The sequence below is a fragment of the Phoxinus phoxinus genome (assembly GCF_949152265.1).
Source record: "Phoxinus phoxinus genome assembly, chromosome: 6".
Lineage (NCBI taxonomy): Eukaryota > Metazoa > Chordata > Actinopteri > Cypriniformes > Leuciscidae > Phoxinus > Phoxinus phoxinus.
In genome coordinates this window covers 8,293,791-8,311,603 of record NC_136881.1, presented here as the reverse complement: position 1 = coordinate 8,311,603, position 17,813 = coordinate 8,293,791, and the positions used below count along the sequence as shown (strand labels likewise).

General features: G+C 37.7%; 1 protein-coding gene across 6 annotated transcripts in view; it reads left to right on the top strand.

The window, feature by feature from the left end:
• Nucleotides 1-17,813, top strand: part of trpc5a (transient receptor potential cation channel, subfamily C, member 5a) — a 68,928-nt gene that overhangs the window by 14,281 nt on the left and 36,834 nt on the right. For 4 of the 6 annotated variants that reach the window (XM_079614949.1, XM_079614944.1, XM_079614947.1 and 1 more), the window contains exons 2-3: nucleotides 8,165-8,559; nucleotides 15,588-16,109. In XM_079614949.1, coding sequence (XP_079471075.1) covers nucleotides 8,173-8,559; nucleotides 15,588-16,109 — 909 coding nt within the window. In that variant the 5' untranslated portion in view covers nucleotides 8,165-8,172. Of the gene's footprint in view, nucleotides 1-8,161; nucleotides 8,560-15,587; nucleotides 16,110-17,813 lie in introns of all 6 variants that reach the window. The other 2 variants (XM_079614946.1, XM_079614948.1) reach the window with 1 other exon arrangement.

Genomic DNA, 17,813 nt, shown 5'->3' with positions numbered 1-17,813 from the left:
ATTTTGTCATTGTGGCCCTTGGGCATCATTCAGGACATGAAGAAGATAAAACAGACTTATTACCAAGCAAAGCAAAGATTCTTCTAAAGGGACAGTGGTAAAAAAACAGTGAAAGAGTGGGAGAGGAAGAAGGAAAAAGAGAAAAACGGACTAAGGGAGAAGGTCAGATTTACTTAGTGAGAAGATAATAAATCTAATAGATTTGCAGGGTGTCTGGTGGCTTATGCTGTCTGGCTGTGACGGAGTGTTTGAGACCAGCAGAAGTCACCTCCATCAAAGCCCAGACTCGTACAAGCTGCTTGCGTGGTTTATATCAAATCAGAGCTCATTACTGAAACTGCCAGTGCTCTTTAGCAAGAATAGTGTGCCATTATTGGAAATGCTGATTGTACTATACTGGTCATTACAAAAATGCTTTGCAGGCATTGTTACAGTACATCTAACGTTTTTAAATTATTGGTCCGCGTGATTTCAAAATGGATCTTTTTAAATGCCTCATGCTAAAGGTAGCCTACACATTTTGCCTGTTTGGGAAAACATAAATTGGTGTTTTAATTACAGTTATATAATGTTAGTTTATTTATTTATATATTTATTTGTTTATGTATTTATTTAAATTTGATTGATGATTAAATTAAATTGATGATTGATTAAATTTGAAATTTGATGAAACATTGCCGCGGCTCATTTACGAAAATGACAGCTCCGAACCGAACGGACGCCGCTTTAGTTTGAGGTAGTTTTAACAATAATAAAGAAAGATGATGATCATCATCACCTTATCTGTTACCACTGAAATGTAGATGTAATGTATTTTCATATTTAAGCACTGTATCACACAAGTTGCAACTTACATCTGTGTCATTCTGTTTGGTGAAATGGTCCCACACACTCCTCTTCTTTGCACGCTTCCTCCCGTCGTCTGCCCTGGCTCTAACCTCGAGTGTGTTAGCCTGTAGCCTTTACTTTCTGCAAACCTTGTGAGCGCGCTAACCCAAACGCTGTGACCTCGCGCCGAATGTTTTTATTGGTTTATTAAGTACAAACGGGCGAGTTATGAAAAATTGAGTGAGAGGGATTTGTTCACTTCACACAAAAAGATCTTGGAATGTGACGGCTAACTGTAGTAGCGTTTAGTCCACTGTCTATAATAGACTAATTTAGAGATCACTTTTTTTTTTAACCGACTACCAACAACTTTGATCGGTTAACGTTGATACGGTCAACAAACGGTCATCGGTTAACATCCCTATTATTATTACCAATACTTGTGAATTTAATGCTTAGAAATTCATGCTAATGTCTCCAGTGAGTCAATTCTGAGTCGAATCTCCCATGCGTTTCACGTGAGACGAGCTATTGGTGTGGCACATGGATAGAGTGATCTAAATCAGTCACGTTTGAGGTTCCTTACTCTTTAGGATGCTGCGCTAGATGCTCGCTAGGTTGTGAAAGAGAGCTGCAGACACACAAATCAGAAACTTTGATCACATCGATGACACATCCTTTAGACATGACAAAAGCATGGCTTTGAAGTATCGGCTAAGTTCACGGAGAGGAGAGTAACTCAACGTGCCTGGCATATTAAACTCTCACACCGATGCTCTATATCACTGCCACAGCGTCTCCATATGTCACGGCGCACAGCTCTTAACCCTGAAAATGACTCACAAGATGAACTCACTCGTGGCTTATTCTTCTCGTAATTATCGCTGCTACTGAATTAAAAAGCCTTTCCATAGACCAGCGAGTTCGTTGACGTGGATAAATGATAGAAAATTGTGTTTGCGTGTGTGTTTATGTGTTCCAAACGAAAGGGAGACTATGGGTTGTTGATTATCTATTAAACTAAAAGGTTAAACTGGAGATAGGCTGTTGGGAATACATTCAGGAATGACTGGGGGATTAAAAAGAAAAGCGTATCTGTTGTCCTGAAGCGTACCGATATAGCTGAATTTAGAGCTGATTTTTAATAATACATAGGCCTAATAATAATAATAGATACCTCTTATGAGAGAAAACAACAGATTTCAGGATTGGCAGCATATATGCCAGGAATATAGCTAGAAAAGAATATCTTTGATCATATTTGATAATTTAATGCAGCTACAGTAATTTACAAAAAATAGCCCATTTCCTGCTTGTCAGATGAGCATTTGGAGAAGCAGATCTGGGCTTTTCATGTTTATATGTGAAATATGCTGGGAAGAACATGCATAGTCCTTCCAGTCTTTGCATGCTTTACACCAGACAAGGCGGAGATGTTTCCATGCTTGTCTTTCACGAGTTTGTTTTGGATCACAAGAGATTGCAGAACTTAGCTCTTCATAAAAATGTAAAGATTTCCCAAACACCCTCAAGGGTTTGCTCATGGCTTTATGACAGATGGTGGAGCACTTGGCTGAGTTTGCTAAAAGGAAAATATATAACGGTGAGGCGAGCAGTCACTTTGTATTGTTAGAGAATCTGACAGGAGGAAGCATTTTCCTTCCTCTCAGACGTATGTTAAATTTTCATTATACGTCTGGCTGTCAGTGTTTGTTAGGGTTTGTTGAATGGGTAATGGAAAAAATGACAGAGGCTTCCTCTAAATGTTAACTGTAGGGCACGACATATTGACCATGATAATAAATTACGACATCAGAAGAAAATGGAAGGTTGTCAAGAAAATCTCTGTTGTTGCTTTTAAAAAATTGAAGTTTAATATTCATTCAGGCCTTATAAAGATACAGACATACAGATTGACAGATAGATAGACAGATAGAGGTGAAGGAGTTAAAAAAAAAAAATTATATTTCTTATTGGTCTTTGCAGACGGGTTTAGACTGTCTCTCTCTCTCAACACACACACATCACAGAAAAGAGTCTAATTAGATTACAGTGGCGTAAACGTGGCATCCTTCGCGGTCGGCTGTTGTTTATAGCCGTGCTTACATTTCTGATGTCTCTAATACCCGTAAATGTCTTCCCAGTTGCATGCCATCCCTGCCAGCTTGTTCCTCTTTAGTTACGACCTAAGCTATATGTGCTAATCTCCCTGCTTCCCATAATTCAAGGAAAAAACTGCCCTCGGGACACAACTGTGCTGTGTCAGGGCCATTTTTAAATTAATTTACTCATCTCGAAGGACCAGACAAGCTCAAATGGATTCTTATGAGCGTCTGTGCTTGATTCTCTCGAGGTTTCTCCTGAGAGATCCATACTCTCTGTCTGATCCAATCTGGAAAATACTCATCGATGTATTGATTTAATCAGTGTGCCCGTTCGGACCATGTCAGCGGCTTTTCATTGATCGTACAAGTTAAAGTTATTTCCCCTCAGAGCAGTTTGTTTCTTTTTTACTGCATGCGTTTAAAAACAGGGAAAACAAAAAGCGATTTCTGCAAGACAATGTTACAGTGGGGTTCAAAAAGCCAGAGACTACTAGTGAAAATGTTGCTGTTTTGCATTTTTTTTTTTGCATTATCAGCATAAAAAAACATTTTGTCAAAAGTTGATTTGAAAAATGTATATTAATTACTTTCTCCCTTGTGCTTTAATAATGATAGCATGAACTCAAGTTATAATGGACTTCGCAAGTTTGAGCAAACCTAGTCTCGCGTAGCCAGACCTTTAGACTGACGGCTGAAGGTCTGGAATTCATAGCAGCTTTCTTTGGCCAAGGCCCGCCCATAAGGCCGCTTGACCGACATGTCAAACAACCAATTACAGTTCGTTTCGTTCAGCGTCACGTTTCGGGGCGTGGAAATGTCCCCGCAACAACAGACCGGCGTGCAACAAGTCTCCACTAAGTGCCTCAAACAAAACTCCTGGACATCTCTTAAAGACTCTATGCCGTGAACCTCGCATACTTTTGAGAATCCTACGTTTAGCTGATCTTGATAAATGCTCATTGTCACTCATGTAAACACAACAGTTTTTCTTCCGCAATCACACGTCTGCGTTTTGTTTCCCAGCGGACCGAAAATAAACGCGACACTCGCGCCCGCCGGAAATCCGATACAATTCAACCAATCAGATGACGACTTCGACATTCCTGAAGTGTTTCCAGTTAAGTGTACCATATGCATCAGACGTTTAGCCAACGTTCCGTGGGCGTGACGTCTGAGGCTGAGACCAGAGCAAACCCTGATGATCCACAATTTACTTTGTATAAAGGATTGTGACAAATTGATTAGTGACCTACTGTTCTTTTGTAAAAAAAATTCACATACCGTTATGGTACTGTAAAATATATATATATTTCAGATAAGGTGGTCCATTATTGGAGTAAATAAATGAATGAATTTGTTAGATGCTATGGAAGGAAGTATCACTAAGTTAAGGCATTCCAGAATGGCTCTCATTCCAACCAGATAAGCGCAGTCCACTTCAGATGGACCACTGGGGAATGTCCTGCACACTTAGTTTACATCTAATTTATCAGCTAATGTTTGGCCCAGTTTATACTCTAATGATATTCCTCAGAGATAAGCAGCCCTTGGAGGACTGAGAACCACAGATTAATTACACAATTAAGCCATCTGCGATTAGACTGCAGAGATAATTGCTCGGTCGGAGTGGTGCTTTGTAGTGGAGTCACTGAGGCTGTCCAAAGCAGACCTTCCCTTTATTTTCTCACCAGGGTTAGAAGCAGGGTAAAGTTTATGGGTCATCGATTGTTAGAAATCATTATACAGCAACCACATGAAAAGTAAACCACAAGTAAAAGAAGCCTAAAGAAAGAAAGCAAAATAATTAAATTTCCCCCTATTTATGACATAAATTAATGATATAGATTTTATTGTGAATGTTGTATCAAACTATCAAATCGATTGAACTATCAAATCGACCAATTTACAAACACGAAAGGTAGGGGATGTGTAGAACTTTGTAAATGTCAAAATGTCTAAATTCTACTGCAGATTCCATAGGAATTCTCTATAGGAAAGCATATACAACTCACTTCTCAGTTCTTACAATCTCTACAATCTTTGCTTTTCAGACTAACCAGCAGTATTCTAACACAATGGTAATTTTTTTTTCTAAAGCAACCAGAATCCATTTAGAAAACATCACTGATCCTGGACCTGTTCGCCTGTGCATGCGCCTATCCAGTATCTAAAAATTAGCATTAAGGAGCAGAAAGCTGTGTGGGTGTACCAGCTGCAGTGGGGGCAAGTGCACTGATGTGTTCACCAGCATCGGATTAACATGGTGCGGATATTTAGAGAGGTTGAGAAAAAGAACTTGGATTTAGTGATAAAGTTGCAATGTTGCAACGAATTGTTATTTCGTAAAATTATTGTTAGGTACCACAGGCTTTCTTTCTATAAAAAAATTTAAGTCGCAATGTAACGGAAGTAGATATTTTCTTCCATATTGTGACGTACATCTGAGTGAAAGTGATTATCAAAAAAGAAAAAAGTAGGGCAATTGATTGGTGGTTGATTGGATGGTTGCAGATGTGAATGTGAGCTTGAGGTCGACGGTGGGGGCGGATACAGCATGTCAAGAAGTCTATAATTTCATCATGAGTTATATTTTGATTTAAAAATACCAGCTAAAAAAAGAAAAAGAAACATGCATGGATAAATAATTTACATAATAATTCTATTTCATGCCAACTTTAAGTGCAAATGCAATTGACAAAAATTGACAAGCTAAAAAAAAAAACCAAACAGACATTATAATAACATGACATTATGTTATTAGTGGATTAGAGGATCTGCATCTATTAGACACTGGTTAGACCCCATAATATAAAATTCAACGCAACGTGCAAATTGGGTGCTAATGAGTCTGAATGTGCTGATAAGTGTGTGTGTGTGTGCATATGTGGTGTCAGCTGAAGCGAGACCATATGGAAGACGCCACCTGGTGTGTCTGTTCATCTTCTTCAGAGAAGAAGATCAAGGCAAGACACAACATCACCACCGAGTCAATCACAGTAATTACTCAAGTCTTCCCATTTATTCTGAGATTAGAGGGATATCTTTCATTGCTGATCGGTACACTTTGGAATGGAAAATGTAGAATTCCACTGGTTTGCTTACCAATAACACTAAACTGAGAGAAAAACAAAACAAAACAAAGAAATATGTGTCCTGTTTCCTGACCAAACAAAATGGCAACTTTTGGGTTTAGGGAAAATTTGGGTTTAGTTTATGGGCCGCATCAGTAAAAATGCTGTTGATTACCACAAACAATCATTTCAACCTTCAGTGTGCATAATTGAAAGAGAAATGCTTTTTCTCAAAAGTGTATTACCATAATAGCAGCCTATAGCAGGCAAGCGGGTCAACTGCAATAAATGTTTAATGTTTAGTATTGCTCACTTACACCTACACTGTATATGAGAGTTCTATCCGATTTTTAAGTTAATATCATGGCCAGCTAAAAATGTAAATCTAGTTCCATGTGAAGATATCCGGAATACCATGGGAAAGATGTGACGTAACTACTCATAACAAACTGTTTATATGGAGCCAACAGCCAAGTTTTGCGAACTACACCCACAGGAATTACACTAGAATTCACAATCAGAGGTTCTTCCAGCAAGTCCCACTTCAAAAATATTTAACAGTTTTTTTCCCACCTCGACAGCATTTCCACAGATACTGTCCATAGTTGTAAAATGTTCATTTAACATTTTATATATGTACAAAAACTGTATTATCTTCTGTCTAAACCACAATTTTTTCCACAGATTGCAATCAAGTACATTGTTTTGACAACTAAATGTAAAAGTAATTGATTTGAGTAGGCAGTTCTGATTTTGGGACTCACCTGACTCAGTATTTACACTTGCGTTCTTTGCCACTTAAGAGTGTGTGGATGTGAAAAGTTGTGTTCCCAGTTTATTATCTTGTCTTCCTTAGTGGACAGGCTGTGTCCCAAATCGCATACTCTCTTCAGTATAGATAGGCCTACTTATTTTAAATAAGTAATTACTCCAAGGCTGCTAAAAAAAGTATAGTATGAGTGTGTGTAGTATGAATGTAATCCAGCCGTACTACTTCAGCAATGTTTTCATCATCATGTGACCTACCAGCATCTCTTCACTGCCATTCACAAATCCTCTCCCGTAGCCTCAAGGGATAGTAAAATGTATACACAATTCAGAATCTCGTAGGAAGTAGTAGGTCATCCAGGTACTTTTTGCCTATTCCTTTATGAGTACTGTGAATTCAGACATACTCCTTTTGTCACATACTGTTTTTCGCCTACTATATAGTAGGGAAGTATGCGATTTTGGATGCAGCCCTAGTTTCCTAGTGGGTGTTTTGTTAGGACACGCTATTGTTTCCACCTGCTCCTTATTAACTCATTAATTTAGTGTCTGTATGAATGGATTAATCTGAAATAATATTTTTAGTGAAGGGGTTTATAAGATTCAACTCATATAATTATCAAACTAGTGCAAACAAATACACAATGTAGCTTTAAGAGTTGACTGCATATGATTTTGATTCTGATTAATCCTTCCATACACTCTTCCAACAGACACTTATAAATATCTGTATAAATATGAGAATGCCATTAAAGATACACCAAATGTAAACATCAGTAAAATAAGGAATGTAATAATGATTTAAATGATGACTTCCCCAAGGGTGACAAAACACCATCATGTTTCACAAACGTATTTGCTCTACTTCTTTTGATAGAAACCTGAGGTATACATGTGTGGTTAGTATTTCACAAAAAGCATAGCAAATGGCTCTTCAGTTGTGGCCTAGCTGAATTACCACAGTATGATGACTCAACATAATAACAGAGATAGCTGTTGCTTGTGACCATGTTGTGGCCATTAAGAAAAATTACTTGAAGCGTCAGTCACTCCCGGAAACATATTAAAAAATCAATTACAAGTGAAACCGGGCCGAAGTCTTTTTGTAGATGTAGTGAACATTTCCCACATCCACAAGTATCTCCGATTGAAATGTACTCAAATTAAACTTCAACGAGCATATCTTAATGCATTTCAAGATCATAGAAATGACTTACAGTATGTGGAATGATAAGATATATCATTTATAAATGTACACTATTTCCACGGACAGACAGCAAGTAGTCTGACTTTTGTAATGACATTTTTTTTCAATCAAGTGCCTATTTCCTGTTTGTTAGTGAAAATTAAATGATTCTAGCTTCTCTATCTCACTTGTCTTTCTTCTAGCAGCATCCATCATGAATCCCATGTCACATCTATACTACAAAAAGAGCAGCTACTCTCCGTACCGGGACCGGATCCCTCTACAGATCGTCCGGGCAGAGGTAGAGCTGTCACCGGAGGAGCGTTCATTCCTTTTGGCCGTGGAAAAAGGCGACTATGCAGGGGTCCAGCATGCACTGCGTGAGGCAGAGGTCTATTACAACATTGATGTGAACTGTGTGGATCCACTAGGCCGCAGCGCGCTGCTGATTGCTATTGAGAATGAGAACCTTGAGGTGATAGAGCTACTTCTGGGTCACGGAGTGAACACTGGAGATGCTTTGCTCTACGCCATCCGCAAAGAAGTGGTGGGAGCCGTGGAGTTACTGCTGTCCCACAGGAAACCCAGTGGAGAGAAACAGGTATGTTTGTGTTTCAGACTTTATATGCATTTTCACTGCTGAAAAGAGAAGCTTTAGACTATATCATTATTATTACTATTGGGGTCCAGGTTGGTTTATGTTGTATAGTTTTATAGGGTTAAGCAGCCTGATGGGTTTATCAGCACAATATTTGATTTTTTCAGCTGGTTTACACTGAATACTCACCAGGTGCAATGCAACAAACTTAATTTGTCCCTCCACGTTGTGTCACAGCCAATAAGAAAACATAAGATGATTTGAATGCTGTTATGCGGAGCAGAATTATGTACCAATGAGATTTCCGTGTCAGCAGGGCTATCTAGTACAATGCAACATAAATAGAAAAGGTTAGGAGAAAAAGGAATTTAACGATTCAGTATATCAGCCGCTCGCATAAATAATTAAGATTAAGTGCAGTTCAGTGAAGTCTTAGACCGGTCCTGAAAGTTTCTTAAACAATTTAATCCAATAAATCAGTTTGACCCAATTATTAAAAAGAAGAACTTATTCAAATGAGTCGAATGTGATATTGTGAATCGGATGTTTCTTGCGTACAATCAGTGAGGACGACCCTATAGAACAGTGACTCTCAACCAGGGGGCCTCAACAAACTTCCAAAGGGGCCTCAAGGTGACTTAAATTGATTTAAAATAAGACAAAGCAAGCATTAAAATGAGCTAAAACAACTAAAAGTGTATATATTTCTTATTGTTTGGATATTTCTAATAATGAATATACATTCCTCTAGTTATGCCAAGCTCTAAAATATTTTATTGGGTAGAAATTGTGAGTTGGAGGGCCTTGAAACATTGTTGTGGACAATGTGTGGTTGGGGCTTGAGGTACGTTTAAAAAAAAAATGGAACCGATACTGAATAAGAACCAGTTCAGAACATTCCCATACCAATGCACCTGGTTATGACACAATATCTATAAATATAGAATTTTCATATGCATTTTGTCAGTGTCCTCCTCCTTATGCAATGCCCAATCGTTGTTAGTGTGTATTGAGTGAGTGTCTGTTATTGAACAGTGTGCATGCAGGTGGGAACTGTTCATATTTGTGGTTGGTTGTACTCTATGTGCATGTGTTCGGATGAGTGGGTGTTCCAAAGCTAATAGAAAAGATGAGATGGCAGAGATTTATCTTTCAGATTTGATTTTCACCTCACGTAGCACGACAAATCTTTATTGGATTGCATTTTGTTATCCTATAATCTTTCCCCTCATTCAATGGTAAGATTAACCTGAAATGCTTGCGTTCCTGTATTCTCACAGTTTGTGTTTTGTTGCATGCTTGATTTCGTAGCCAGTGGAGGATGAAGGGGAATGAAACTTCAAGAGAGTTCTGCTAGCATTTACTCTGAAAAAGGGCATGTGACAGCGCTATTCACTGTGAACCGGGGTTCGATTTGTACAGCACAGTGCCAGCAGGAAGCCACATGCACACAAAAGCTATCACTATGAATTTATCATTGCTTGAGGTTATGAATGCACTTTTTTTAGGGGTAGAATCAATTATGCACATAAAATCACTCCCATCTCCGGGTGAATAGATGAGGTAAAGCCAAGCACAGGAAATGCAGAATCTGCAGAAACTCACTAAATCATTTTTTAAAAGATTTTTCCATAGTGCAATTTCATTGAGAAATCTTTATAATTCTCTTTATAAAGTTCTTCACTGAACTTAATTCATTTTCGAGATAATGTTTGTTAACAGTAAAGTAATCTGTGAACTCATTTACTCATTTAGTGCCACTAGAATTTCTCACTCACGTGTAGATGTAGATCACCCCAAGGGTACCCTCTAAAACACCAACTAAAACTATCCAATCAAAACACATGAAGTGACCAGGTGTAAACAGGCCCTAAGACTTCGTTTCAATATTTACTCGCCCCAGCCAGTCCCATGATAAGCGTACTGGAAACTGGAAATCATTTGTCCTTTTTCAGTAATGCAGTGTTACTGCCAATGACAAATATTCATGCAGAGGATTAATGGATTGAGTAAACTTCTGTTTAACAAATTTAAACAGACTGCATGCTGTAAAAATTGTGATAAATTGTTTAAGAATAGTTTTAAGCTTATTTTAATTATGTAAATTGTGCAAGCAAGCAGGATTATTTTTAAAGGCATTTCCACCCCATAACATGATGTCAACCTACAGTTTATACATAATTTCAAACTATCCCCTTAAACTGACAATTATTTTCTTATTTTGAATGAGCTCATCAATATGTCACAAGGCAAAGAAAATTGAGCTTGTCATTTCATTTTATGGGTTCTTTTGAAATTTGGTTGTAGCTTGCTTGCTAGTGTATAATGTACTGTGAACAGTAATATTATTCTAAACACGTTTTCCACTTGTTTACACACTCTGAGGGAGGATTAAAAAAAGCTGCAAGTGGTACATGGCACACATCTGGTACATAAACATTAGCTTGGAAAAAAAGTGATTAATTTATGTATAATAAAATGTTACTTTATTATACGCAAGTAAACAACAATGTCCTTAAAATTAAACAATAATATTAAAATAAACTGCATGCCCAGCTAACTAGGAATGTTCTCAAAGATTGGCTAACACCCTGGCAAGGTTCTCTCAAGTTATAGACAAACGTTCTTCCAGTAACGTTGATAGAACATTCGTTCAAATATATGTGGTCTTGAATAACATTGTCAAAACATTAGCACACAAATTTACACATTATTCATGGAACGGTTTTCTGAAACATTTTAGTGGTACGTTAGGCTAATATTTTTCAAACATTACTAATTAAAAAAAAAAAATTCAGATTGATGAGAGAACTTTCAAAAGTAATGTTCCTATAACACTTGAAAAATTATAAAATACAGAAAACTTTCCCTTAAATAATAATAATAATAACTTATTATGCAAAATTCAAATCATAAACAGTCTCTCCAAACGAGCGGTTCTAGATTTCCCCCATGACTGGTGACGATCTGCCCTATTAGCATAGATACTACCCTGAGTGAGCCGCAGCAGTCCGCCATGTCTGTTTCCTTGCTGTAGCAGCTGATACAATGTTAAACATTACAAATGTTCTGATATTGGACAGTACCAATAAACATAAGAGTCTCCATAGACTCGCAGCATATGAGCCACTGAGGACACTGTGGTTGAATTTAATTAATTAAGGAAATGTGCTTAAGAAAGTCAGTAAAGTGTTATATATTTGTGCAAATCATTTTACACCTGACTGCTTCAAAAATGAGGGTCAGTTCAACGCTGGATTTGCTGGACAAAAGATTAACATGAATGTACAAGCTAGTCGATTAGTTGAATCAACTTAACTCCACAACAACAACTACTTAAATCTATCCAGAAACTTTGCATTCTAAAAGTTGTAACTTCTCCCTGAGTTTCTCCATCAGTATCCAACTCTGGGTCGAACATGTAAGACTGAACAGCTCTACTGACATTTTTGTTGCATGATGTTCCCCAGTTTTGTTGTTGCCGAAGTATCCAAAGCCCGAGCTGTACAGGCTCCGCCCTCTTTTGGAAAGAGGGGCGGAGCCTCATTTGCATTTAAAGAGACACACAAAAATGGCGTGTTTTTGCTCACACCCAAATAGGGGCAAATTTGACAAGCTATAGGCTAATAAATTACATGTGGGGTATTTTGTGCTAAAACTTCACAGACACATTCTGGGGACACCAGAGACTTATATTACATATTGTGAAAAGGGCACAATAGGTCCCCTTTAATGTTTTCTGTAAGGTTCACAATAACCAAGAAAACATTTAAAAAAACTTTTGAACATTCTGAAAACGTTCAGAAATAACTTTTCATAACTTAATGGGAACGTTAGCAAAATGTTCTTAGAACATATTTTTGTTAGCTGGGTAAGCCCAATAATATGCAAAATTATTAAGATGAGAGACTGAAGATTAACATTTCTGAATGTTTCTGGTAAACATTTTTGAAGTCAATAAATCTATTTATTTTTTATGTTATCTATTTGAATTTAACTTTGTTTAATATATGTTGAATTTGCTCAAAGTCTAGAGTGACCGCCCCGAAGATGCAGGAGACATGAATTATTTTATAGCTCTTTTGTAATTCTACAGCTTCACTGACTTACAAATGAGCAGCGATGAAGTTTATGCAGCTCCAGGTAGCTTTGGTGCTCCCTCTTGGATTAGACATACACAGTTTTATGAAGTGAAGTGCTACATCACTAATACTGTTCAGAAGAGAAGCACAGGCTTCCTATACTTTTGATGTTAGAGTGAACAAGCATTAGGGGAAATAAAGCCGGTAGCAAGGTTTGTTCCTTTTGCTTTATTATTTGGTTTTCTAAAGTGAACTCCGTTGGTGCAGAATCAGAGACATCAAGTGAGATTGTTGCGGGAAGTGCCGTGGGGCCTAAATTGGAATCAAGCCCATGTACCATGTGCATGCCATTCGCAGAGCATGGGCTATTTTGCATTGCTATCACTATAGCAACCCTTGCAGCCACTTGGGAGTTCTGGGCGAGGACTGTTATACTAATGGACTGAAAATAAATCTCAAAATAAAATGCATTTGCAAACCTCACTTAATCACTGGCTTGTAGTACCGCCATACCACAAATCATATTTCTGTAATGTTCTCATGGCAGAAATGGCTGTCTTTATGATAGGATTGAGTATTTTGGTCATATACTGGCACTTAAAAATGGATTAATGGCGTCATGCATATTATATGCTTTTAAGTGTGTTTGTGTATTCACATGTAGTCATCTGTGCTTAAAAGTAAAGCCATTGACTCCAAAACAAAGGTAAACAATCAGTGTCAAAAGGGAAGGAATTACAAAACGGTTCATGGGAAGACCTCTGAATGACTGGATGTGATGGATGGGGAGAAAAGATACAAACGGTGTGAAAGACATAAAGAAGGAGAGGTGAAAGATAGGAAAGGCTCTAACTGGCTTGAGGTTCATCTTTCTGACAGCTGCAAGGACAGCATGATATATATAAGCAGTTCTCCTCCATCATCGCTTGTTTCTTTTGTTCACTCATCCTGTAAACAGTATTTCTGTCATGTCTCTTGTGTAGCCTCCCTGTGTGTGAGGGGAGGAGTGAAAAGAGGAGGCGGGGCCTTGCACTGTCTGACATCATGTTCTGGAACCTTCTTTTTTGAACCACTTCTCATTTCTGTCAAATTAACATTTCTTCTTTCATCTCTGAAAATATGCGTCACAACATAAAGCTCCAGTCTTAGATACTCCCGCTAATATTGTGTCTTTGGTCCACTCTCTCTCTCTGTTTATTCTGTTCTTTATTCTCTAAATAATTCTCTCATTATTTATTCATCCTCATGTTGTTCCAAGCAGTAACAAATACATTTTTACAAACCTTATATTTTAATTATGAACCTAAATGTTTTCATCACAAGAGTTTGCTTCCTAAGTTATTTTGAATTGGAGTCACGGTTGTTCAGTTGTGAACTCAGTAACGGCTCTGAAGGTTTCATTGACTGAGTTGAATCCTATTCATTGGGTGCGCCCAACTTCGCTTTTTAGACATACACTCGGAAACTACTAAGTGCCACCATTTTGAAGTGAGTCCCACTTTGTCAAGTGGGTGAGGGAAGTTTATGTGGATAGGCCCTTGTCCCCTCTATTTTGACCAAGGGAGCGAGTCTACTCCGTTGTACACCTCAAGCTGCTCTTTATCCCACAATTCAACTTGATTGTGACGTCACAGCCGATCACGCTTAACTGTAGTGTATGATATACTGTATTAATTATTTTGAGAATTATTTGCATAATAGTGTATAATATATTAATTATCTTGAGATTTAATTGCAGCTACCTAATGTTCACACTCAAAGTTTATACAATTGATATTTTTCCCTGTTTTTATAATTTAGTTACATATGCATAAATGCATATAGAATGGTGCATAAAACAATTTCATAAGTAAAAAAAATAAATTTAAATAATGAAGCAGCTCCATAGTGAATTCCGAGTGAATTCCGAGTGATTACAGTGCGTTCCATTTAAACTTTATGTACGAATTTCACCAGTAGTGGACACTCGTGCAACGCAAGCAATGATACCCTTCCGAGTCCACAAGACGAAGGGAAGTTAGCGAGTAAAGGGCATACAAATTCGGAGTAGAATGGTCGCACAAAAAGTTTTCTGGTCTTTCGTCAATGGAGAGTAGATTTAAATTATTGCCACACATTTTTTTTTTTGTCAAGAAATCATCAAATAGAGATCAACACAAAATTGTTTCATGAGCGCTTGGACTTTCTCACGCATTCATTGTCAACCATCCTGCCCAATTCCTACTCAGAGGAGACACATGTGAGATCATAATTTTAACGGTAAAAGACTGTTAAAGTGCTACCTTAAAAATCTGTTCATTGTTAAAGGTACAGTAAGCTCCCTTACTCTATACAGTGAAATATTGTAATAGAACTAATGGGCCAGTCATATAATTTAACAGTAAAATACTGTTAAATGTAGAGTTTGATCTTTTTTTATGTAAATTAGGGCTATGTTTATTTTTTCATATCTGTTACTATGATGGTGTTTTGTATTTATGTATTTATGACATTGTATATTCTATTTGAGTATTTACCTCAAGCTGAACTTTGATCCACCATGTGGCTTTCTTTTTGTCAACTGTGTTATTAAGGTGGTTGCCAGTATATTATAAAGGAATCAGTTTTTATTAGAGGTTATTTTAGTTAATGAAATATAAACTGAAATATGGTAAAGGTCTGGCAACCGCAGCTGCCGTTATTTCAGATTTTTGTAGGCCTTTTTCACTGACGTTAAAGTCTTCATTTGTTCCTCATGTAATCTTATGGCTGGTACAGCAATCAACTGTGCTATTAGAGAGCTGGCTGCACTCTTGTCTAGTCATCTGTATTCTGCTGCTTTAGTTTGTGTTTACATGCTGTGCAGGTTGGTGGATTGCCATAATGATAGACTCTCAGCAGCTTGTGCAGGTGAAACACTCCATGAATCTTGTGTTTTTCACACTTTCGTTCTTGTCCCCTCTTTCTCAGGTTCCATCATTAATGATGGATGCCCAGTTTTCCGAGTTCACACCTGACATCACTCCCATCATGCTCGCCGCCCACACAAACAACTATGAGATCATCAAACTCCTTGTCCAACGCAAAGTCACCATCCCTCGGCCGCACCAGATCCGCTGTGACTGTGTGGAGTGTGTGTCCAGCTCTGAAGTGGACAGCTTGCGTCACTCTCGGTCCCGTCTCAACATCTATAAAGCGCTCGCCAGCCCCTCTCTCATCGCCCTCTCCAGCGAGGATCCCATCCTAACCGCCTTTAGATTGGGCTGGGAACTGAAGGAGCTCAGTAAAGTGGAGAATGAGTTTCGACAAGAGTACGAGGAGCTTTCTCAACAGTGTAAGCTCTTTGCTAAAGACCTGCTGGACCAGGCACGTAGCTCCCGTGAGCTGGAGACCATCCTCAATCACCGCGATGACCAAAGCGAGGAGCTGGACCCGCGAGAGTGCCGAGACTTGGCCAAACTCAAGCTGGCCATTAAATATCACCAGAAAGAGGTGAGGAAACTTTCATTAGCTTCTTGAATAAACCTGTTGATGAACGATGCTTTTGGGGAAAGTGTCTATTACTGTGAGTTTGGCTGTTTTTTGCAGTTGTATCTGAGATTTCCCTCCAGTAATGGACATACATTACTTCTGCTTGCTATGGCTTCAGGATAGGCAGCACAGAGAAACCTCACTTGAAGATTATGTGCGAATAATGAATGTCCATTAAACATTATCTTGAAATCTCACCCCCAAATCCAAAGGAATTTTATAGGTTTGCAGAAAAAAATTAAGCCTTTTTTTTTGTCTCATTTTTAGGAGGGAAATGTATGTAATTGTCAATACCATAATACTTATAATATATATACATTTAAATCAGCATGAATTAATAACAGTACAAAAATGCTACAATGTAGTAGTATATATACTTTATTTAATTCATTATAATGTAATTGTAATGCAGTTTCAGAAAACATTGTCTCAATTTTTTTATTATTTAATTTTTATAAAAATAGGCTTCACATTATTTAGGTCAAATATAATTTTGGGGTAAAATGTTGGACATGTTCTTAACAGGTTTTCGGAGATGCACCCATATACACCATGATTTTTTTTTTTTTTGCACTTGATTTAAACTTGTCTAACGTGTTTTTTTTTTGCCATAACAATCCAGCATAAACACATAACATTTGAATTGTCATGCCTTTATTGTCATTCCCTTAGGTGCATGACAGCCAATTGCTTCACCAAACCAAAATTTTTGCAGCTAGAGAAAAATCTAGCTTATGTGGGAATTTCGTTGTATGGCAAAAGTCGACTCACTTTTTTTGTGTGCAATTTATTATTATTCTGCAGACCCTTGGAATATTCTCTACTTTAGAATGTCTTGTTCCAAACCTAAAGCAGTAGGGAAAGTGCCTTTCTATCTTTCTCTCTGAACTTTGTGATCTACAGGGGGATACGATGTGTGCTGAAGACCAGAGGCTTGACCAGATTAGAAAGACAGGAGATAAGAGATGATGAGAAAGAAGCACTAGGCAGATGAAAGACATGAATCTTTGTTCCAAAACCTTGTGAGCTGCCACACTACCTACTGCCTATAGGCAGCTGCCCTCTAAGTCAGCATCCAAATAGTCTTGGAAGTAATTTGAAACTCTCTAGGGAATAGGAATCAATGCAACAAATAAATAGAGCTTTGCAATTGAGACTTGACTTGAAATTGGTTTCAAATGACACAATATTCTAATAAACAATAGAATGCAATATACATCTAATCTACATTTCTTCTCATCTGCCATCTTGGATTTTTTTTTTTTTTCACAAAAGATACATGATGCTGTCTTAGAATTTGGCCAAAATAAGGCAGCATAATTAAGTTTTGAAGCCTACCTTTTGGAACAGCTTTCGTACTGGAAGCGCTCCAATGATGCCTTAAAATGCTTCCTCTGTAGGCAGATCATAGGTTTTGGAAGAAGAAGAAGAAGAAGAAGAAGAAGAAGAAGAAGAAGAAGAAGAAGAAAAAACAAGGGAGTGATGTGCTAGGTAGAATGTTTGCAGGATTTTCTGATCTGGATGTAGACTTGCATTTGAATTGAATTTCTTTCAACATTTTGACTATTTTGCTGCTGTTGGCTTCCATCACAAAGCAAATATTTAAATCAAAAACAATATCAATGTCCAACTGAGGGTTTATTTTGGTCATACTGCATGTAATAA